General features: G+C 44.1%; 1 protein-coding gene across 2 annotated transcripts; it reads right to left on the bottom strand.

The window, feature by feature from the left end:
- Nucleotides 1-2124: 2124 nt before the first annotated feature.
- ppp1r1b (protein phosphatase 1, regulatory (inhibitor) subunit 1B) lies at nt 2125-21664 on the bottom strand. Of its 2 annotated transcripts, none has more exons than XM_040122806.1 (5): nt 21220-21664; nt 8722-8811; nt 7542-7617; nt 6100-6237; nt 2125-3577 (listed from the first exon to the last, which is right to left on the bottom strand). In XM_040122806.1, exons 1-5 carry the CDS (start codon nt 21331-21333, stop codon nt 3405-3407), a joined length of 591 nt encoding a protein of 196 aa, XP_039978740.1. In that variant the 5' UTR covers nt 21334-21664; the 3' UTR covers nt 2125-3404. The 2 variants fall into 2 exon arrangements, with proteins under 2 accessions (XP_039978740.1, XP_039978744.1); XM_040122810.1 differs by having other exon boundaries at nt 8728-8811.
- Nucleotides 21665-24940: the final 3276 nt, after the last annotated feature.

The following is a 24940-nucleotide window of genomic DNA, read 5'->3' as shown; positions in this document are numbered from 1 at the left end:
GCGAGACGATACCGGTCTCTCAGATCCGGACGCCGAAGATCACTGGACCGCCGTTTTGGCGCCGTCAGACAGACGCACTCCCGGGCTTCGTTGGAAAAACCCAATGTGACCTCGCAGACGCTTCAAACCAGTGTTTCAGCGAGACGTATCGGCCCGGCAACGCAGCGTTTCACCGACGCACCGCGCAGCGTTCGAGTCCGTTTAATATTATGATGTTTCTTTGCACTTTATCACCGACGGGCGGTGACAGCAGTCAAAGAAAAAGCACTGCATCCGCACTAGTGACCAAGAGGAGGGAGAAGAAGAAACTCATATATACACTCATATACGCAATATAATATATATATATATGTGTGTGTGTGTGTGTGTGTGTGTGTACTTCGTAAAGCTTTTGATATCATCCGAGAAAAGCATTAAATTACGCCTTTTTGTTTGCCTGTCTTGACAAGTAGGGGATGTTTAGCACATGGGCTTGCGCTATGGATTAAAGTCAAGACCGTCACACACCGAGCACTCCCTCAACACCGAATACCGTGTCAAATACGGTGCGTTCAGACCAGCCTTTGCCTTTCAGCGCCGGCATATTTCACGGCTTTTGGCTTCGTCAAATTCGCTCGGAGCTAATCGCGTGGAGAGAGGGGTCAGCTCACGTCGGATCGGCCGACGAGTTTGTGGATGTCAACTTTCTGAAGTGACACAGACTCAAATAGGGGGTTGAATTTATTCAGTGGAGTGGAGCTGTGAAGGGAACTACACTGTACGTGGACAATGAGAGGGAAAAAATATAATGATAGTTCGGTGGTAAAATACACATTTCGGTGACATTCTTGAACAGACCCTGTTTTGTGTAACTAATTTTAAAAAAAAAAGATCTTTATGAGTTTACCCTTCCTCTGTATCCCCAAATAACAGCTGTTGAAATAAGCGCAGGTGGACTCTCCACCACGCCCTGGGTCACTTTGCACCAAAACGGTCTCATGTGAGGATAAAGTGGAGATAAAACCAAGCGACTGATTGTTTCATGGATCCTTCCTCACACGGTGACGGCTAAGAGATTGTGCAGCGACACAACATCAGTGAATTGATGAAGTCAGATTTCACACACACACACACACACACAGACAGACAAGAAATAAGGATCAGGTTAAAGGAGAAAAGGAAAAAACTTTATTTTGATATCATATTGTTGCTCACTTTAAAACAACCACATCACGTTGAGAAACAAGAAAATGGAAACAAAAAAAAAAAAGTAAAAGAAAACTAGAGGCAGAAGAAGCATTGAGAGTTCGTACACGTCTTTCCATGGTGGTTTTCTTCTCACCCAAGGGGGAGAGGGGAGGTGGACAGAGAGCGGAGGAGGGAGGGCGGCGTCGGGTGCACAGCCTGCTCACCCAGGTCACCCGACCGTTTGGGCAGGTCAGAGGTCAGAGGTCAGCAAAAGCGTCGCACAGTTTTTAGTTGTACAAACAGCCGCCCGGGCGACACGAGCGGCGAGACTCGGTCGTCCCGTGGCACAGCCGGAGACCTTCTTATAATCAGAGCCCGTTCCTTCGGTTACACTGGAAATTAAATTAGACGGATGCTGAGCAGACACGTTCTCAAAACTGTTGCTGACGCACCTGTGGTAAAAAAAAGAGCACAGCACATTTGTGCAGTGACCGTTTTTCCCAAGGGGCCGGTCGAACTGTACCGGGCCCAGGGTCAGGCCCTCTCTGCTGCCATGCTCGGTGCAGGCGTGTGAGTCTTTTTGAGTAACTTGACTCGGAGAGCAGAAACGGGACAGAGCCACCGAACATTAGATTAGAAAAATGGCTCTTACAGCGGATCCGCACCATACAAATCTCGGGTGAACGATTAAAAAGATGGCAGTAAAAAACAGTGTTAACGTACAAAAGGGGAATCCGTGAGCACTGACAAATCCCCGATGAGTTTAACACTACTGGAAAAGACTTCAAATTTAAAAAATTGTTTTTTGTTTTTTTCAAATTCCTTAACAGGTTTGTCAGTTCGCAATGAATCGGGTTCAAATGTGTGAGGCATGGAGCAAGTGGTAGGGTATTGTATTTCAATCACATCAGAGGTAGCTTTGCCCTTGACATATTTATTTTATTTTATTTATTTTTTTTTACGTGTGCTCAAAAATGAAAAGCATGGTATGAAACATCCCACTTGCTCATAAATTCACCACGACAATAGACAAACATTTGTGGCGCTCATCATTAGATCCTACGGAAAGTGATGCTCCACCCCAGTTGGTTCTGGCCTCTTAGCTTTTTATTATGGACGAGCAGAGCAGAAGTAGATTACGAGACAGAAACGGCTTGAGGAGTTTCTATGGGCGTTTTTATGCTTTTTTTTTAAATTTAGGCTTTGAAAAAAAAAAAGGTCATTATTGGAAACAGCTGGAGTCGACGTTAATTAAAGTTGACCAACAGCTGCTGTTTCTTTTGATCAATAAAACAAACAATTGGAAAATGTTCTACAAAGAGTTAAGTACTGAATTTTGAATATGCTGAGTGACCGCAGACCCCAGATAGCATCAAAAGCAGGGTTTGATTTGAATGAAAACGTTGGGGGTTATTCTTTGTCAAGGCAGTTCTTGGCTGGAGATGCACTTTAAATCTGTCCTTCCTACTTTCTACCACCAGGTGGCAGCGTGTGCTCGTTTTAACCGAAGGGCCGACCGGTGAAAGCGCCGCAAACCGGAGCGACGACGCAGGCGGTCGTTTCAAAATAAAGTGGCACGCACCTTTCAAGACCCTCAGGTGGGTCTCGAAGACCTCTGAAAAGGGTCACACACCAGACAGTCTTTGTTACAGCTGTGCCCAAGAGAGTCTATATGTGTGTTTATTGTGGTAATTGCTTCGCCCTTTAAAGGAACACCGGGCTCTGTGCAGAAGCATTTAGGATGAGAGAGGACTGGTCTTACGGGGTATTTGGTCACGTTGACCTTGGACCCCTCTACTCTCATTATAAACAAAGGGACATCGGGGCCAAGGTGGCGTCTGCAGTCTGCTCTGTCAGTAGCTCATTCCTCACCTGCTCATATGGGCTGACCCCCCCCCCCCTTCGCTACACAGACTCCCCCTCCGTCCTCTCTTTAATCCGTCTGACCCTTTAGAGGTGAAGTGGCACAGCAACCTTTGCTCTCTCACGCCATTGGATTTCATGGAAGTATCTACCATTCGGTCGACCCGTCTCTCATCCCCACCTGTGCATCCAGGCTCCTCATATTCAAACACCCACAAAAACACCCATCTCTTCATTTTGTCTGAGTTCCTCAGGTTTTAACCATTTGACAAACAACACCTTCACTCTCCCCAAACCTTCCCTCCAAACGTTTGCCCCGCTCTCTCTCTCCCTCTCTCCCTCTCTCTCCCTCTCTCTCTCCCTCTCTCTCCCTCTCAGATACTCCCTCGACTGTTCTCCTCTGTTGTTGCCTGGGTTTTGTCCCCCTCCCCGTCTTCTTCCTTCTCGTCCTCCTCCTCTTCCTCTTGTGCCGCTTGGATCTGCCTGGCCGTCTCCCTCACGCTGGAGAACTTGTCTGGCTGCTCAGTGGTCGCTGTCTCGTGGTGATCTGAGGAGACAAAAGGTCCGAGGTCAAAAGAGGCGGCAGTACGATCGTGACGTCTTGTTTTGCTTTTCGTAATTGTAACCATAGATATCTGTGCTTCATAAGTGCCGTATTTAGTGGGTTTGGTTTGGATTTACGATTACTTGTGAAGTTAATCCAAGTGAAAGAGATGCCTGCTGGGAAGGAAGGCGCTCGTACTGACAGCAGAACCGAAGCAGTTAGTCGATTAATTGATTAGTCGCGCCACAAAAAAAACATTAATCGATGAATCGTTTTTTTAAAAATGACAACAATCCCTGCTTCTTGCCTCTTCGTGCTCTGTGATAGTAAACTGAATATCCTTGTGTTTTTAGATGGTCAACCGAAAAAACGACATTTAAAGTCATCATGTTTAGTTGTGGGAAGTGAGAGATGCACATTTTTCACTATTTCACTGTATAAACAATCAATTGATTAATCAAAAAAAAAAACGATAATAAGATGATGAAATAATCGTTAGTTCCAGCCCTATTTGTCATTTTTGTCTCCCTGTACTTGAAGGCAAAGGTTGCGTAATACTCTCAACGTTTGTTTCTCGTCATAATTGCTTATTTAGTGTTATTGACAAGCATATAGATTGGTGCATACTTAATGAAATTAAAATGGAAACATTTCCGGTGATTTTACCTGAATTTCCTGTTTATTTGTTCCTTGCTTGGCTGCAAACCCACTTCAGAACTTCAGAAACAAACTGGATGAGACTGAAGTGAGACTTTATTCTTATTCCTGAAAAATTTTATACTTTTAAGAAACTAGGTTTTCATCCGTTGTCAGTCGCGTGAAGATTAGTTCTAGGTTGCCGGGTTCGATCATTTTATTCTTGTTTTCTGTCTGTGATAGCGTGGATAGAGCCCGAACTGTGCCACTCGACTGAAGGAACAGATGAACTGTAATCAAGGAGCTCTCAACATCCTGCTTGGGTACTTTGTGTTTCAGCAGGCTTCCACAAAGGGATTTATTGAAAGAGCCTGTCATCGAGGCCGACAGAGCAATAATTCTGAATGAAATGCCACGGTTCTCGTGGAGATTAAAAACCTATAATTTTCCAGCATAAAACGAAATAAAACATAATAAAGAAGCGTATATGCAAAACAAGTTCGCTTCAACTCAAGATTTGTGTACTACTTATTAGTTTTGTTTTGCAACTCATACCCCAAAACATTGTCAAAAGGTTTTATTCTGCACTAAAACATGAAATAATAGAAGAAGAATTTAGATGGAGGAGAATACTGAACAGGATCGTAGCCCTGCTCTGCACATACAGCATGCTCTGCTTGTTTATTAATCCTGTCTGGCCTCTCTCACTGGTACAGGTGTTTGGCGCCGGACCCTCTGACAGATTCGGGGCGAGGGGAAGTTATGAGAGCGGGGCTGCCTCTGTCAGCACACAGGGCTTCACCTGTGCTGCTGCTCGGCGCACGGAGGAGCTTACGTTACCCTGAAGACCACACAGGACTCTTGCCTGGAGAACAGCAGCTCTGCTCTACTGGCAGCAAATAGGGCTCTCGCATTATTTTGTGTGTTACGTGTCATTTCTGGCCCATTTACTTCTGCCTGTGCCTACTTTACTTTTCTTCCAGCCACCTTTCAAACTGATGTGGTCAGACTTTGAAAACCCGCTGCTGCCAAAGACTGGAATCCCACATTTTTGAGACGATAAAATTTGCAGAGCATTTAACGTATCCTGAGGGATATTTTTTCACGTGGTAGTCAGTTGATAACCGTCAAGCAGGGTGCAATATGAATATACCTGTCTACCTAAAAGAAAGCACTCACCTTGGGCACAGTGAAATAAAAATAAGACATGAACTTTGACTAAACATACTCAGGCTTAAGTTTTGTTTTGATGGATTATCTATCCTGGATAACTTTTCAAATCTGCAGAAGCTATTTTTCACACTGTTCCAGGACGAAAGGCAACAATGGCTTCTTGTAGTAGGAAGAAAAAAGGAGTCTGAAATCTCAGACTATGGGAAATGTGTGTGGACACCATCAGGATAAATATAAAGGAAAAAGGCAAACTCAAGCATTCACACAAACCTAAAGGAAAAATACACCTTTAGATATTTTTACAATGCATATTATGTCACTCTGTGATGTCCGCTGTAATGTTTCTATTGAAGGTTTGTCGTTTCATTTCAATATGGCTATTTGCCCTGACTTTCAACATTTTACCTGGACATGTTTTTGTCCAACTCCAATAACCTAAATAAGTATAATCATAGTAGTAAATGTTTAAAAAGAGATTTTTTTCCCTCCTATTTAAAACTAAATTGCCTCTATGCTAGGAATCTCATAAAAGTGACATCAAACATTTTCTCTTACCTTCAGTTTACCTAAACAGATCATATATATCAGACAATATGTATCATCATATTAAAGTGCTTCAGGGTGTATTTTTCCTTTAAAGAACAACAGTGCTATCCTTGCTGCCACTTTGTGCAGGGTTGTGGTCTCAGCCAGTCGACAGAGAGGCTCCCTCTCACCAGCAGCTTTGGCGGGAGATGTGTCCTCTCCCTCCTCTCCCTGCCAGTGGTCCTCATCCTCCTCCCCTTCACAAGGGTCTTCCAAAGGAGGGTAGGCACCTAGGTTCTGCATATGTGCTTCAGCCATCTTCTGCACAGCTACACACAGGTAAACACAGAGGAAACACACGCACAGCGCGCGCGCACGCACACGCACGCACACACACACAGGCACAAGCACACGCACACACAGGGAGACGGTGACACAAACACATGGACACAGACACAAGGATAGAGGGATATGTTGTTTTGGTTTTACCACGCTTCAACACTGTCAGTTTTTATCAAGCCTCACGGGGTTTTTGAATACATGCCAGGCAAGGAGGATGCCAATTAAACACATGCACTGACAGACAGACAGACAGGCAACTGCAAATCTGTATCACACACTGATTTTTACAGTAGAGCTTTCGCTGTTGTTTTCTATCCCTTCTCTCACCCTGCTCTTCCATCTGTTTGTTTGTACCCTCGTGTTTCCTCGACTGCCCGCCCTCCTCAGCGCTCTCGCCTGACTGGGCCGATTCACACCGTTCTCTCTCTCTGCTTATACACGCTCCTCTCTTCTGTGATATTACCTCAACTCCCCCTCTCACTTCCTCTGGGTCACCTTGGCCTCTCCCTCTTTCACTCTTTCACACCCTAAGATAACACAGTTCGCCACTGAGGCAGGTCACTTTTTTTCTAGCTTAAGGTAGGTTATGTAATTAGACATTTTTCAGAGGTAGCTCTCTTTTTCAATCTCTGCATCTGAGCTGATGAAAGACAGATTTCTGAAACGGGAGCGAGGCTTCCTGTCCCATTATATCATCACTCGATGTGCAATACACACCCAGACATAACCATTAAAGGAGGCTCTGCTGAAAAGCTCAAAGATGTATATTTTGGCTTATTTAGCGAGCACATGCAACAAGCCAAATGCATGTACACATGCAACTGCATGTTGGTGTTCATGTATGTTTTTCTGTCTTATATGTGTGTGTGTGTGTGTGTGTGTGTGTGTGTCTGCCACAGCTGTACACACAACTGACTGTAATCCTGGATGATCCAGACTTTCCTAGACTCACAGTCAGTGTCTCACAGCTGTCACACTATAATCTCTCTCTTTCTCCCTTTCTCTCTCCGTCCCACACAAATATACAGATCCGGCTGGTGAGTGTACAATAAGTCATCTACGCATATCATACATGCGCATGCACAGAATAAAAAAAGAAACAAAGCCTTTTAATGCATATCTACCCATCTGTCACATTCAATGTTTTCTTTGTCTGCTATAATGAAGCATGAAAAGCAAGGAAGAAATTGACTGGAGCGAAGCACGGTAAAACAAAAATGACTTAAACACAAGGTTGAATGGCAACACACACACAACTACCACCTGTCGTATCAATAATGCTTGTACCGACCTCTGAGTGATGGAGGCTGATACACATTTGGATTTACACGTTTTGGTTTGAGCACTCCGTTCTCTCCTACAACCCACTGCAAACAAAGAGAAAAAAAGCATTAATTCCCCTTTAAATCCTCCCTAAAGATCCCCTCCAAACATGTTTTAAGACATATGCAAATACCCTGCTTGGAATAATAATTTCTGTCGATTTGTTATTTCCACAAAAAAGTTCTTTAACTAGGTTAAGATATTTTTTTAAAGTTACATCTACTCTTTCTTCCTTAGTAGAAAGATCCTGAATCTATGAATATGCAAATAGTATTAATTTCAAAAGTCTAACTAATGGGCTCAATATATGTGAAGGTTTCAAGTTTTCTACATCACACTTGTGTTAGTTGCATACGTGACCATGATTGGCTCCCACATTGGACGTGGTGTCACAAAATGGAGATCGCACGCGCGCGTCCAAAACTCAGATTTAAGGCATGAGAAGGCGAATGTGGAAAGAGTCTTCGACAGTCAAACGCTGCACATACTTTGTTCTGCGCAGTGGAGGTCAAACATCCAGGTGCAGTAACAATAAGCAAAACACAAAGAATACGGGGCTTTAACGTTACCTTAAAGTCAGGAAAAAACACATTGTACAACAAATTTACATACCGTACGCGTATGTCTTTGTCCCACTTCGGAGACGAAGGCACGGTAGAGCAAATTAATTATAGAGCACATTTCATACACAACAGCAAATTAGAGGCTTTACAAATAGCATAAAAAATTATGATGCAGTTTATGATGCTGACACGAAGGGACATATCCAAACCCAAGACGCCATGTTTTTTCACGGCTGCACCTTTACACCAAACATTCTGTAGGTCGTCCGCTCCCTTTATTTCTATGGCATAGTCCCTAGCGTTCATGGGCTTCTGAAAATGTTGAAAGATTAAAATTAAAAAGTCACGGAGTTTGAACAGTCGTAGACACAACATGAGTTTGTGACGACACACACATCGGAGGATCCAACGGGGTTGAAAAAGTTAAAACATTACAGGGTAAAAAAAAACCAGTGGGGAGCTGATATTTATGTCGCAGACAGTAGATGATGCAAAATCAAAATGGTAGTATGGAAAAGAAAAACCTGGAGGAGGACAGATGAGCATAAACAGACGCTTATTATAAAAAAAGTGTTTTGACTTCACCTTTACCTGATGGGTGGACTGATCATCCTCGGGAGATGATTGGTCGGCTACTCTGAACAGCGTGGCAGGTGTGGGCCTTCTGCGTCGGATCTATAAACAAACACACACACACAAACATAAAGAGCAGCCATAAATAAATGAGTAATTAAACACTGTATTATTAATAATGCTCAGCACAAAGCCGTATCAGTCAAATGGAAGATGCTGACAGCTTGTGCTGGTGCCCAGTGGGCTGATGGGTCAAACAGCCAAAAGCAAGTGTCAGCGCTCAATACTGGTCAGGTGAGAGTGAATGCCATGGTCAGCCGAGCAGCGGAAGACTCATTACGTAACCCTCTGAACCCACAGACAGATACGGTTCAAAGTGAACGTAATGTGCTGTAGAACAGAAGCTGAACTGATGTTTGCTGAATCGAGTTTGAAATTAACCAGCATTTAAGAAATGCTAAATCTTTTTATACCGGATTTATTTGAAATGAATGACCCACTCACATGACACATAATGTCTTAAGTGTGTTTGATTACCTCAGTGTACCACATATGGTCATGTACACCCTCATAAACAGAGGGACCATGGAAATAGGCTTTTAGACTAAATGAGCCCCAGCATTCAGCCCAGGCACTCCCCTCCACTCTCCAGTCCCACAGACTGTTCCCTGGAGGCTGAAGCCAGGTCGCTGATGGCCTGAGAGCCAAACCGGGGCCAGGCGAACTGCAGGTCTGCACTTCACCTCTAACACAAGTCGCTGTACACAGTGAACTCCCTGTCTTTACAGGAACAAATGCCCAGCTGTGCCCATGCACCCAGCTACCTGTGTCGTGCCCTGCCGGTGGGAGTGTACTTCACAGCTTGTTTGATAAACTGATACTCAGTGGATTCAATTTAAAGTATCAAGCACCAACCCCTGTAGACTTGAAGGGAGACTGTAAAACGTTTATGGCCCTCTTAACATGCTTAACAGGGTTCTGCATGACAACAGGTGCAGGAGTTGTTTATTAAGCTGTAATGTGGCAAAAATATAAGTGTTTAGAACGTTCTCAGCATCCAGAAATTAATCAGCAACTAGTCTGATAATCAATTAATTGTTAAAGTCATTAATTCATGACAAAATGCTGCTTTTTGCTGTTTAATGTCATTGTAAATTTAAATACCTTTTGGTTTTGGACCTTTAGAACTTGCTTTGGGGATTCTGATGGGCAATTTATAATTCTTTTCTGACATTTTATAGACTAAATGATACAAGATGTCTCCAGATATACTGGCGACTAGTTGCCAGCCGACACAAGATTGCAGCAGAGACGTTCATTGTGGTGCACGAGCAGTTTAAAGTTTCTGTGGACGTTTTGCTATGTTTTTTCACCGGTCCATTGAAATCGGCACCAGCTTAAGTTTAACACAAACTGCAAACCCTTTACACGCTACCTTTCAAGAAAACAGGAAGTGAGTGTTTGATAGTCAAAAGATTATTTTGGGGTGGAGTATCACTTTCACAGTCATACTGAACTGCTGAACTGAACTGCTTCATAAAGAAAGATTTACATGCAGAGCTCAATGCTTTGACTCACTTCCCAACAATTCCAGAGGATTAAGAGCTGACATCTGGAAAATTCTCTTTTGGGAAAATATTGGATAAAATAAAGAGTACAGAGAATAAAAACGGTGCAGCTAAGTGGACTTGGCAGGTCCGGCAAACAAGGTATTGAGAGTGTCCTCTGTGGAGCAAGCCAACCTTGACATGAACCCTGGTGTTGTTGCTTACGGCACCACATAACATCATAGGAAGCAAGTGAAGTAGTCTATCTTGTGAAGCAAGGTGTGCGTCATCAGAGTGAGGCGCATGTTGCCAAAGCAGAGGCTTGCTGGTCCGCGTTGCGGAAAGCTGCCGCTGTCAAACACAACAACACAGAGTAATCAAGCATAGATTTCACCCGTATTTATGACACCAGACACACATTTTAATCTCATCACGCAACTTCCAGCTCTTCCCTCTCACCTGCATCACCCACATCTGTCTCTCTCCCGTTCACCTCTCATTTCCATCTCACTTTATCCTCTGCTTCCTCTATCCTGTTTACTTCCATATCCACATATCCATCCTTCATTCCTTGACAGTGACATTACCCTCATCCTCCTCTCTTCCGCTCTCCTCTCCATCACCCACGTGCGTCAGAAGGGAAATCATAATATAATCCTTTTGTTTGCTGACTTGTCCATCCTTTCCTCTCTTCAATTGATCTCTCTCTCTCTCTCTTTATTTGCAGGGAACATTCATGGGGCTTCCTCTGCCCCCCGTCTCCCCTATCTCTCTCCACTGGCAAGGCCTGGAGGCCTGGGGCTCCTTGCTGCTGTGAACCCTGCTGCCTTTGCCTGCCTGACACCTGGCACCAGCCGTCCAGAGAAGCCTGAGGTGGCTCACACACAGACCCTTGAGAGTAAGCAGACACCAGATGTTGCGACGACCAAGCCTATGCCAGAGTCCTGTGGCTTTAAAGCCATTTAACTTGGAAAACTAGTGGATTGTTCCTCTACATCCTCGTCATGCAGACTTGTAAGGTTTGAGAGGTCCAAGGGCAAACAGAAGTTAACTTATTACCATTCCAACAAATTCTCAACATATCAACTCCTAAACTGAAACAATTGATCAATTAATCAATTAGATGATTAACAGAAAGATAACTAATTAATAGCAACTATGCTGATAATTGTTTAAATGTTTTTCATGCAAACACACCAAAAACTCCCAAGTTTTAAATATTTTCTGCTTTTCTTTGTTATATGTCATGTTAAAAAATATCTTTGGGTTTTGGACTGTTCATAAAAATCTTAAGAGAAACATTTATCAGCGATACATCTAGTGCAAATTTCCAAAGCGATGTACTATACGCAATGTCCCAGGCCTTGTACATTCATCTATTATTTTTCCTTTCTCTGTAGTGAAAATTATGAAACAAAAGCAAACATTTTCCAAATTACTAAGCTGCCTGAAGTCCATTTCATGACTCCTTAAAATGGTCAAAGCTTTCTTTCCATCTAATGAAGTGTGTCACTGAAAGAGACAGTTGCCCAATGAAAGCGGGGAAAGATTCATAAGTACAGAGTCGAGGTTCATTTACTGACACAAAAATAGGGATGGTGAGACAAATGGAAGATAAAATGGTTGGGTGGGATAATTGAGGTCACTGAGAAGTATCATCTGATTATCTTTGTACCTCAAGGCGTGCTCACATACAGTGTGTGTGTGCGTGTGTGTGTGTGTGTGTGTGTGTGTGTGTACGTGTGTGTACACAGTAGGTGTCTGTCATCCCAATGTCATCCCGGTTATCGTCATGGCGATCTTGTTAAATGCCAAGACTTGACCTCCTAAACCAGGAAAAGGACAGCAGTCTACACCGAGCTGTAAAACGGGTTGTAAAGTAGACTAAAATGACGTGAAAAAATTAAAAGCATGGAGTCAATAAACGCAGGTATTCTTCTCTTTTTTTTTAATGCACGTTTATAAACAGAAGGTGATGGCGGTGGTGGTGACATGCACTGCTGCCGTATGACATTGCGATGTCAGATGAAATAAACACGCATAGTGACTCTAGTAATTTTCCAGCCTTAAAAACCACCCCACTCTGCCCGAGTTACATAATACGGTATGTGACTTCCTCATTTACGCCAACACTGGGGCACAGCGTGTGAGATTACTGCAGCTATGCTTTATCCCTCCCCCCTCCCTCCTCTACTTCTCTAACCCCCCCCCCGCCCTCAATCTCCCAAACCTTCTCCTCTCCTGGCCGCTATTGTTTTTGTACCAAGATCAGTCGAGCTGCTTTGGACTTGCATGGAGGGGGCTCTAAGCAGCTGCTGAGGCGGCCTTTCAGCGGCTCCACAGGTGTATGCCCGCAGGCTTCCCCAAGAGGCAGCAGCATCTCATTAGTTTTCACACAGAGCTTTGTCCTCAATAAAAACATTGGCTCGTGGATCAGAGCATAGATTGGAGATACATCAGTTTATCTAAAGCTCATGAGTGAATTTGAAAAATGTGCTGACTCCACATTGTGTGTCTGAAAGGGGAGATAGAGCGATAGAGAGAAACCGCTAGATTCACTGAAAGATGGCAGACTACAAACTCAGTTTGGTAAGACACACCTAAAACTCCTCTACGTTTCAATGTAATACCCGTTTTTTAAGTTTTCATTAATGATCATGCTTTCATATTCCTTACTTTCGTTGATTTGATGGTGTATTTCTTTAAACCTCTGTAAAGCCATTTCAAAGTGCTTTTTTTGAGATTTGGCATGTAAATGAAAATCATGCAAATGGTTGTATTTTTATAGGTCTATCAAATTAAATTGGAGCCAAGGAGGTTAAGTAGCCAAGAATGACTATAATATGGGATTCCTATACCTCACTCTGTGCTGTGTGGGGTACATGACTCATTGGTAAATGTTGACTTTGCACATGTCTGTGTGCACAACGTATGTGTGTTGGCTCAGCACAGTCTTGCGTAGCAGCCAGGGTGCAGATCGGGCTGATATGGGTCTGCTCCCCGGTGGCTGGTGCTGTCGTGGCCAGGCCTATAAAAAGCAGCAGCAGTAGGACGGCAAAAACTAGATCGGAGGAGTCTCTCGGGGCTCTGCGGGATGAGACAGAAAGGCTCTAAAACTCTGCCCTGCACCAGCGCTAACAGTTGAGCGTCTCCAGGGGAGTCAGCTCTGCAGATCCGGCCTCGGCGCATAGACAACACTGAGAGAAACACACCACAGATTTCCTTCCCTGTCAGCTACCATCCCTTGAGTCCAGTAGCACTCTATTACATCGGGCCATCCTATCAAGCAGTGTGTGTCAACTCTCTCCGATAGAGGTGGGAGCGTGACTTAGGTCGATACGAAGTTCGCTCTCTCGTGGCCCGGCTGTAACCTGGCTCCAGATGGATAGATATGGATTTGTACAAGATTGATTCGCAGTTATGGCCTCTCCCCACCGGTGCATACCACTGCATTACTCAGAGACAAGCGCATGTGTATGTGCAGACAACATACAGTACACCCATGGGAACACACATAAACTAAGAAGCAGTAGATGGAGTATTTTTTTTTTACAGTAAAAGAAATGCAAACGGATGTAGGATCACAAACTAGCCAACAAACAAACAAACAGCAACCCAAAAATATTAACCAAACTATATGACAAAGAGCTAAATGTGAAACTGGAGGACATACTGTATGATTGGCATCCAAGATAAAGGTGCCAGTGTGATTTAATTGCTTGTCTTTTGGTCTGCATTTCTGAGCTTGGTCTTTGTGTTTGTTGGTCCCGGATTCTGTGTGCTGCCCCTCCCACTGAAGACGGATGACCTTTACGTCGGTTGTTTTGTGATCCCTCCTTTCTTTGTGTTTCTTCTACTGATTAAAACTGCCTCAATTTGACTCCAATCTAAGAACTTCTGTTGCCCGCACTGTTTTGCCCTCGCCTTCTTTCTGTTAGGGGCGAGTCTTTCAGTGCCCCCTCCGCACAACCTCAGGCACGTCTTCTGAATACAAATTTCCCTCTCTCTCCTCATGAGGCTGTTCATCTCAGCTCTCTGAGCCCACCTCTGGTTGAGAGGTCTTCTGCTGCTGCCGTTTTATTCCCCATTTCTGCTGTCGCGATCTTTAGCCGGTTTGAACTCTGAAGAGCAACTCAACCTTATTAAATGAAGTGGCAGAACCCCATGTGGTGCTCTAAGTGCAATCTAGCAACGGGTTCAACAGTACAATAAGTTGAAAAACGATCCCTCTTAGCATGGGCTGAGTGTTCTCTTTTTCTGTTAATTTATTTCTGGTGCAGACGATACTTCCCAGGTTGCAAGTGTTTTGTAAGATCCGTTATAAATAGCGGAATAACGTTACATCATATTGACTGGGGAATACATTGCACGTTTAACCATTCCAAACATTGAAAACATTAATTGGGCAATGGTAGTTCGATGGAAGTTCAAACTAGTTTAGCAAATTCAAAGTACACAATTTCAAAATAACAGTGTTGTTGTCTGTGTCTTATCTGATTACTGCGCACAACAGTTTATCTATTTAGATTTTGTTGTGGGGAGGCTATGAGATAACACGCCAGACTTTTTTTGAGCTCCAAGATGGAAAATGTCAGCAGCGTTAATCGACATCATCATCTCCGCTTGCTGTTTTGTTAGTGAGCATATTCACACCGGAATTTTAGGGAATTAGATTTTTTTTTTTAAATGTTGTCTGCTGTCTATGTTAGCTGTTGTCAGGATTAAACCTAAATACCAGGCCAAAGTGCCCCATCCTGACAAAGCTGGCGGACAATCTGTTTCCGTAAGCATGACAAATAAACAACCAAAAGCCACTGACCAGATCTATTATATGACAAATAGCTATGTCAGACACATCCAGGCTACACTCAGTCATCACTCACAGACAGTGCTGCCAGGCGGCTTCAACAAGGCTTCACTGAGTAACACCCGGTTGTCGAGTTTCCAGCTGTTTCAAAGAGGGTCAAGGACGTGGCTCCACAAATTAGAAACCCAACTGCAGCTCGGTGAGGTCCGAGGTCTGTCAAATATGCATTATTTGCTCATTGAACCGCATTGCTGAATACCCATAAGTCTGAGATGCTGCTGCATGTTGCTACTCAACATTCACATAGCACTTTTGTGGTGACCTTCGCCCCCACCACTGGCTAACTGAATAAACAGATGGCTGGAGATAGCATCTGGAGGGGGTCTCCAATGACCCCCAAATAGGAAATGTAATTACGCTGCACCCACTGGCAGAATGATATCATACTCAGACAACCCCCCCCCCCCTTTCCTCCGTCTCCTCTGTCTCACAGCATCCCCCAGCATTTATGTAATTAGCTGCTGGTAGCTGTTTGGCCTGTTGTTCCAGAGACTGTTGGAAGAAAGGTTTAACATCACTACACAACGGAAATAATGTGCCAACGGATGATGACTGATGGGAAGCCACCTGCCAGGCCACGGCACACACTGGAGCAAGACACAGGGTGAGGCGACAACAGGGGATGTGCCAATCAAGGCTTTCACAGAGACGATGGCACGGCTAACAGCCTGCAAACACAGAGATAATTCTGTTTTTCCTGTTCATGCACTTGAATTCGGTGGAGTCACATTGTGCAGCTGACAAAGACCAGTTCCAGAGGTCAACAAGCAGGTACAAACGCAGTACAGAGTAGCTATAGCTACTCATTTGTAACGCCATATGTACCATCAAGTGATAAATTAAAAAAAAGGCTACTGTTGATGGTTACTATGCAGCCTACAGCTCATTGCTGGGATGCAGATGGTATGTATAAACTCACCTAAGAGCACAATTTCAACATCACTTAAGATTATAACCAAGATTTATTAGCACTAGGTTGAAATGGTTCAAAACCTGTGAAAACCCCTTAATTTATCATTTGACTGCGTAAATAAAAATTAAAAAACTGGTTTTGCGTCTCAGGAAGACAAACCATTTGCTACTGTGATGTTTCTACATAACCTTGTTTCTGCTTTGACTCATTCCCTCCTAAACATATTGAAGATGACCTGCTGTGCCCTTGTGCAAGCTCATTACGTTTCAGGCAGATAAACATGGAAAAAAAAAAGTCTCAACCACTGTGATGAAAATCAGAGATTACAACAGCCACAGCAGCAATAACGTAATGCCATGTCTTTTTTGTGTTGATGAAACAGGGATCGAGACCAATCCCATTTGTTTTGAGTCACACCTCAGTGCTCCTCTTAATATGCCTACATCAGTGTGACCATCCTGTGTCTCTTTAACAAGAGAAGGGAACTCCAGCTTCAGCTCCTGACCTTGATGGTGAAATCAGGGGGGAGGAAGGCAGTTCAGAGTTGCAGTTCAGTGTCTGGGTCTGGACACACTTGCAATTAACCCACTGACATCTGAAAAGTCAGGTCCAGATCCTGTCCAGCCCTTACCCCCAACCCCCATTTCTCTCCCGCTGTGCAACTGCTGCCATTCTAATCCTCTTCCCCTCCTCTCATCATGGATATGGCTGTTGGCTGCTGTCGCTACGGCCGGGGCTAAAAGACCAAGTGCTTCAGATGCGCCACGATTTCGCTGCACGATCACAGACAGGAAAAAAGGTGGATGTGCAGATAGAGATGACTGAATCGACATTAGAGGGATGTATCTCTTCATGCCCGATTACTGCCTGACTGGGTTTGATTAACGATGATCCCTGAAGCGACAACTGAGTGAATCAGTGGGGCAATGACACCGACTGACAAAAGAGGATTTGTTGACCGTAATTCTGAAAGGCTGAGGGGGCATGTTGAAGCTTCGCAGGCCTCCCTCAAGTTCTGAAGTGTGCTAGGGCACGCTTGAGGTGCAGGGCGCATTATGGCGTATTTCCAACGCACTGTGTACACTGTCAGCAGGCGACAAATCACTCTACCCATGCTCAATATTTATGTTTTTTAACTGTTTACACATTACACATCCATGCAGACAGAAGCGATGAGAAGACGATAGATTGTTCAGTTAATATTATCATTAAGAGAATGCGGTTTTCAGAATAAAACACTAGTGACTTTCTTGCACAGGAGCTGCACTGCTAAAACAAAGTGGAGAAGGGGGCATTAAAGAAAACCTTGTGCCAAACTGTGCTAACAGATACAGGCCATGAACACGTTGCCCCAGAGTCATTAACGGATCGAAATGCCTGGAATGTCAAAAACAGTGAGGAACAAACACATACGCAACCTACAGAAGACAGAGTCCCATTGATGGGGTCCAACCTGCAATTACAATCTGTGGTTTCCAGCAAGGAAAGTAATTTCTTTCCCAACTACTTTTTCCACTACAAACATCAACAAACTGCTTTGGGCAAGCAAAACAAAAAAGTTCATTTTCATAAAACTGAGAGATGACGTCAGTGGGCAAACTGAGTCATACCACTACAGTGACAATCCTGACTGTCCACATGCATCGAAAGATCACTGCACCCTCTTGCCCAGTCCCAGCATGCACTGTGCCATCCAACAAGATGTTCTTTCTGCAAGTGCATGTTGACAGTCCCCCAGACTGCTAATGTTTACCCACAAACACTCGCTGCATCAAAGGTCGATGTTTGACGTTTAACCCAGAGACTGGACCGGGTGAGGATGACGGGGAAGGTTGGAGTTGGGCAGGGCATGGAAACCTAAGTCGCCCGTAACCCTGTTAGATTTAATATAGATGAATGTGGAAGTGTTTGCCATTGGCAAGCGTTGGACTGATGCCCTTTACCATCCTTTCATATTCTTTTTGATTTTCTGAGGTTCCTGTCCGTTCAAAGGCCTGACATGAGCTGACCAGATCAGGTTGAGTGGTGAGAGGAGTAACACTGAGAGATGTCTCCTTGTTGAATCCACAGGGAGGCAGACCTGTAGGGAATCAGAGATGCAGCCTCTACACCATGACCCTAATCTCTGTCCATTATGCACATTACCCTACGTCACTTGCAAAGGACGCAGGATTGGTGTGTGTGTGGAGTGGGGGTAGGGATGGTAAACAGAACCATGTGCTTTTCTGCGCTGTTGCAGATGATCACGACTTTGCTCCTGACCTCTCAATGTGAAGATTACTAAAGAAAGATAATCTTAAAAAGTCATTTATTCTACGAGGATTTCAATAAGATACTCAGATGACAGAACATAGACATCAAAGATGCCAAGGATGGCAGCGGAAAGCAAGAAAGGAAATATTATGATGACAAATGAGTTTTTGGAGTCTAAAAAAATCTAGTACAAGCACTTTAGGTCTTGAGAGAATACTTGTAATAGGAAAGAAAGGAGTGCAGTTCACAAATCGGAGAAGTGAGAAAACTTTGCTTCTGTCCAAAATTTCAATCAAGTGACGTTCAGGTTGGCCTGAATGATTCGCAGAACACATTGCGATCAGCGGATTATTGTTTATTGAAAGAGAGGTTGCTTTTGAATTGTTAGAACGTAATTTTTAATGCATTAAGCCCCACAAACAAAATTCCACTCATCTTCAGTGTATTGAAGAAGACAAGAACAGATGTGTCAAAACCTGGCCAAATAAAACCAAGACAATCTGCGTGGCAAAAGACTACTTGGGGGAAACAAGAAAGGGTTAATTGTTGTTATTTGGGTATTTTTATTGTAGACATTGCAGACAAATAAAGCATAGGAGAGAAGTAGAGAAATAGTTGCTGTTTTCTCCCGCTGTATGCAACATTTCACTGAGTGGGCGGTAACACCAAACAGCACTCACACATACATATCTACAAACAAGCAACAGCACCAATGTTAACAACCTATCCAGACAGAGCTGTCCATTAAATCTGACCTTTTAGATGCCGAACTGTGGGGAAGCTTTGGGCCACAGAGTCGTGCAGCTCATCTCCATAGTAACAAGGCCCCGGCAGCTCAGTCCGAGACCGAGCTGCCCCGGCAGTTCAGTCTATAGCAGTTTTTCGGCGGTTTAAATGCCATCAGAAACAATAGCAAGGAGTTACCGGTTGTTCAGAAGAATGGTACAGTCATCAGCACCTCATTAGCAAAGATGGACTTGCGGGCAACAGTAATTGCTGTGGGAGGAGAAGGGAATGAAATGAGTGTCATTAACAGTTAACCCTGCCCACCCACTCATCCGTGGAGTATCCCATCAGACCCCTGGTAGATGCTATCTGCTTTTTACACAGTCATAAACAGATCCTGTCCTGAACGTCCATTAAGTTTCCCATATTCCCCTTCAGCACATTCGCTGCTTTTTTTGTAACAATCAGCATTCATTCGCTTGCGCCCATGCTCGCATACACACAACCGATTTCTCAAATTGAGTATCATCAGCAACCAACCTGAGGCTTTATGTTTTTTATGCTCTGGAATCGTGTACATGACATGGATGGCTGAATGAACTGGCGTCCCAAACAGTAGTGCCAAGCTGACGCAGAAGTTTTAGCACATGCAACCAAATCTTAAGGTAAAGGGAAGGGCCGGCCTGTAGGAGGAGAGCCAGCCAACAAGCCAAAATATAACTGAATGCTGTTTGACCATACGGTGACTGAGCAATAAGGTCCTCCCCAAACAAGAAGGGGGTGAGAGAATTTTTTTTATTGAAGGAGCAGCTCACATATGGTAGATTGATATCCTGTAGTTTCTTGGAAGAGATGATAGGGATCAGAGAATGCTGACAGGACATGAGAAATAGAGAAAATAAGAGAGAGAGGATGAGAGCAAGTTTTTATGTGTATATGTAAGTGGAAGTCTGGTGAAGCATTGCAAAACATTTCAATTTTAGCAAGCCAGTTAGTTTACAACTGAGTATTGCACTCAATACAGAACCTGAGATTAGGCAACTTGTTTTGTGACGAGAATTTACTCAAAAGTTGATAGGAAAAGGCAACAAAATCACATTTGATTCAAGAAGATTTACAAGGAATAAAGTCCAATTATCACACTTTCTTCGCTACCGTGGAGGAAACATTTTCTCAGAACTATCTACAAAGAAACTTGTTACGAGACTGTGATCAGTCTCATAGGGGCGAGGGGGGGCATGATTGCGGGCCACTCTAGTTCGTTAAAAGACTTGTTTATGCAAGCTGTGAAACAAGGACAGTCACTGGGGGAGCTGACCCCAGACAGGTGAAACCAGAGTTCAGGTTGTGCACCTTTCACTCTCGACAATCCTTCATATAGCACATCTCTCTCTTGCTTTCCCACTCCATCTCTCCTCAAGCTCTCAGGAGGGATGAGCCATTGGCCCCGATCTACCTCGGCACCAAACAGTTCCTGCTTTGGCCCACTTTCCCCTGCGCTAAAATAAGAGCCAGCCGCATTCGAGCCAAAAAGAAAGATCAGAGTTGTCCTATCAAAAATGAGCATAAAGATTTCACAGGCAACGCTGGGTCAGTTATCGGACACTTCTGTGGCGAAGCAGGACTGAAGGATCGTACCAACAGGTCACTCACACACAGAGAGAGTGAAAAGTCGCCAAAGACAAAAAAAAAAAAAGTAATTATTAACAGTGGCAGTTACGTGACAAACAAAATGTCAAGGGCTTGTTGTTGCTGCCCCAGTTACAAAAGAGTGATCAGGCTTCAAACACAAGATTGTGACTTTTGTGTCAATGACACGTTGTTAAACTGGTCAAGATGACACAGCAAGGCACTAATCTCACAAGGAAACAGAGAGAGGGAAATGTCTTCATAATTTCTCAACTGTGTGGCAGACAGAGCGAGCAAACGCACAAGAAAATTGTCAAAAATTGACACAAAGCAGAGAGAAGAGGTCATTGCAGAAACAAGATGTTCTGAAGTGGAGAAATCCAGCCAGTAATCGTACAGCACTTCATAGTGCAGTTGTTTCCTTGTATGATTGGGTGGTAGTCAGAGGGTAGATTGGTCAATAAGAAACTCAGATGTAACACACATCTATCATACACATAAACAAGCTAAAAGCTCAAACTAAATCCTCATTTCTCCTCATTGGTCAAAGAGTAATCTCTCCACCGCCTGCTCACCATCTCCACTTGCCGAGGGTCCAGGTTGGTGGGGACAGAGGCCGGCACAGCAAACTGGATCTTCTTCCTCTCCTTGGGCTCCCCCTCGACCTCGGTCGACACGGAGGGCTCCATCACTCTCGATCCTGGGGGTCTGACTCCCAGTGGAGAGAAGGATCGCTGCCTGAAGATCACTATAACCTCCCTGGAGGAACCTCCCACTGCTGGGTAGTCCCACACCTTATGACTTTCCTTCTCTCTCCTGCCTCACTCCTTCACACCCTGACTCCTTCTTCCTCTCTTAGAAAAACATCAAAGAGAACAGACTCTCTCTGTTCTCATTCGACACCTTGCTAATATTCTCCTTTACCTCTCCTGCTGTCCCTCTCTCACTCTCTCCTCCCCCCCTCACAACCTGTGCGGCAGGACTTGAATGAGGCAGGTCCTTACATTTGGCTGTGAGGGAGAGAAGTGGGTGGGGAGGTGATGGAGGGGAGGGACCTACGAGCCAAAAGAAGGTGGAGATATTAGGAGAGAGGGGAGGGGCCAGAGCAAATGGGGGAGGAGAGGAAAGAGGATGTTGCAAGGGGTGGAGGAGGAGCGGCTGTGTTTTTCTGTCTAACTAAGCTGAGGTTGATTTGTAATCAGAAAAAAATAATAATCCCATCACATCAGCTGAGCCTCTTTTGGCCTCTATTTGTGAATGAGAGATTTATGCTGAAAGAGGGAGGGAGCTGGGACTGCGAGGAGGGATAAACAAGAAGAGAGATGCGTGAGGTATGTAGGGGGAATGAACATGGACATCACTAGATTTATTAGGCTCAGCGGTGTTAAACACATGATGCTATGGCCAGCGATTTTCAACGAATAGTTGCGGTGAAATGCTCAGGGGGTCCATTTTTTTCTTCCACCCTGCAGAGATTCATCAATAACAGAGACAAATCCAATTAAAATGTTCTTAACCTGCAGACAGCTTGACTAAATCTAATGAGACACTTGAGGGTAAAAAGGATGACAAAATAGCACAAAAGCTTTCAAAGGCCCTGATTTTGAGAGTGCAGGGACACCAAACACCAGACATCAAGATGTTTAAAGGAAAAATAGAGACAGAGAATGTAGGGGGGGGAGGAGAGAGGGGGCACATTGTTGATGGCGATGCAAAGGGAATACAGAGAGAAGGGCAGTTCAAGTGCTATTTCCAGGGCCTTGCTGTTATTTCACTCGCATGGCAGAGGGATTTGGACAGTGGAGAACAGTGGATTGGGCCTCAGGGCAGAGTTGAGCTTTGGCATGGGCTGGAACGAAGGAGGTGTCCGTAGTGGTGGAGGAGGAAGAAGAAGAGAATAGGATGCTGGAGGGGCTTGGTGGGCAGAAGAAAGAAGAAGGTCAAGGTGTGTGTGGCACTCTGAGACCGCGATTCCTGCCTACAGGGTCAGGAAACACATTAAGCAGTCAACTGAGTGTTTATCCCGCCAGTCAGAGCAAGCCAAACATGCCAGCATGTTTGTTAGTCACCGTTTCCATGCGAGGGTGAACAAGTGGAGTGGGGGGGGGTGATTTTTAAAGAGCTTGCCTGTGTATTTGTCTCTGCTAGAAAGCCCCGTCTGTCCAAAGCAAAGCACAACGTCCGCATGCCCGAAGGTGGCAACTCATTATTGCATCTCTTCGTGTTCTTGAAGTCTGAAAGGCTGCGGTTTAGGTTTACGACAAGCTTGACACGCTAGACAACATACAGACTAAGCAGTTGCTGAATATTTCTGAACAAAGTAAACCTTTTTTGGTCACTCGCTGCCCTTTGATTTTTCTCCAGAACGGTCTCATAACTTGAAGTGAGTTCAGCAGGAATTGTGCAATATTTCATGTGGAAAGTGTAAATAGGCTCTGTTTAAGGGGCCGGCTCACTACAAGCTGCAGAATTCCATCACTTAATGAAACCAGTGGCTGCATAATTTTTGTCAAACGCTAAGTTGATGATTAAACGGGAATTTTTTGTTTTGTTTTAAAGGCTGGCCAATCATGGAGTGAGGAGAAGCCCTTTTTATTAATCAGGGAGGCCTCATGGAGTCTGGAAGTAACTGTGTCTAAGCAGGATAATATCTGTGGTGGGAGAAGTTTTCAGATCTTTTACTTAGGTAAAAGTACCAATACAGCAGTGACAAAACACTAGTTGTAGTGCAGTGCAAGTAAAAGTCCTGCATGAAAAATCCGACTTTGCAGCAAAAATGTAGTGCAAGTATTAAAGTAAAAGTACTGGTTTGGTCCCTCTGACTGATATATTATTATATATGATATCATTAGATGTATACTGCTGAAGCATCAGTGTGTAGCAGCATGTTACCTGTTGCAGCTGCTGGAGGTGGAGCTAGTTTGAGCTACTTTATAGACAGTTCTATATACAGGTACACCAGATAAATCTGAGGGTTCAGGAAATGATTAATGGGAGAGGAAAGACTGAGAGACATTGGATCATTTGGTCATCAACTGAAATTAAACCCTGTGAGAAGTTTAGAGGGGGAAAAAAATCCCTATTAGGTGGAGCTGTTAACAACTCAAGGACATTTGAAATGTGGCCCCGACTCCAAACTGCTTTTTGTAAGATGTCAGCGGCAGAAAAGGTCGGAAACTACTGGTTTAATCTTTAACGATGTGTTGTATTTTAAAAGCTTGTTATATTATCTATTGTGTAATAGCTTCATCTTAAAAGTATTTAGTTACTTTCCAGCACCCGATATGATAAACAGAGGTGCCGCCCAATGCCTTTGTTCTCCATGTAAACAAATGAACTACAGATTCAGAACTCAACCCGATCTCTGGACAAATATGCTGAACACATGTTTTATTTGCGGGCACTCCGCACAGAGACGTGAGATCCGAACATCATAAGAGAGAGTTAGCAATTAGCTGGTGTCAGCTCAGCACTGTGCTCATTAATACCAGCAAGACAAAGGGCTGAATGTCAGTCGGAAGAGCCCCCTCCTCTATATTCTGCCTGCAGTCACTGAAAACAGGCGAGCGGAATAGTTTGAAGATTTTAAAGGTTAAGGCACTTTATTGGTCGGAAACTAAGTTTTACAGCTATGGCATAAGAAAAATTTTTAAGAACTGGAATACTAGTGGGAAATGTCTTGCCTGTTCACGTCCTGTGGTGCTAAAGCATTCCTTAAAAACAAGGGAACACTCGCAACAGTTTCAAAGAAATCCAATGTCAGTGGGCTGGGCAGAACCGCAAACAATATATCTATGAGGCTAAAACTGGCTAAAAAGGTAAAAAGCAAACCTGTTCCTCACATCCACCCGTGTGGGGGGGCACCACATATCCAGAACATCACCAAAACACTTTGACATGACTGTGCATCGTGCCGAAGGGCGATGTTTTGCCGCATCTTTCTGGTTTAAAGGCTGTTCCGCTTCTGACCGCACCACGCATCGCCTGTGGGTGTGGTCAACGGTGTCCTCGGTAGTACTTGTAGCCGTACCTAACAGTGATGTCACATTGTCCTGGAGTACACTTGTACATCACCACAGCTGCACTGTGGGAAGTTAAACATAATTTTCGGTAAGTGTTAATTTTCTCTTTAAGGAGATCTGTTGTGCCATCTGCCATTATCTTGCAGAATTTCCTTTTCCAAATATTTTTAGCTATTTTATCAGCATACGCTGACAAGTAGATAGCTTCTGTGTGCTGTCTGTTTAAATTTCTAAGTTTGGACAATAAGTTTCTTCTCTATTCTTTTCAACTTTG

The sequence above is a fragment of the Xiphias gladius genome, chromosome 3 (genome assembly GCF_016859285.1).
Source record: "Xiphias gladius isolate SHS-SW01 ecotype Sanya breed wild chromosome 3, ASM1685928v1, whole genome shotgun sequence".
NCBI classification, from domain to species: domain Eukaryota; kingdom Metazoa; phylum Chordata; class Actinopteri; order Istiophoriformes; family Xiphiidae; genus Xiphias; species Xiphias gladius.
Note: the sequence above shows the minus strand (reverse complement) of the source record. Positions and strands in the feature narration are given on the sequence as shown.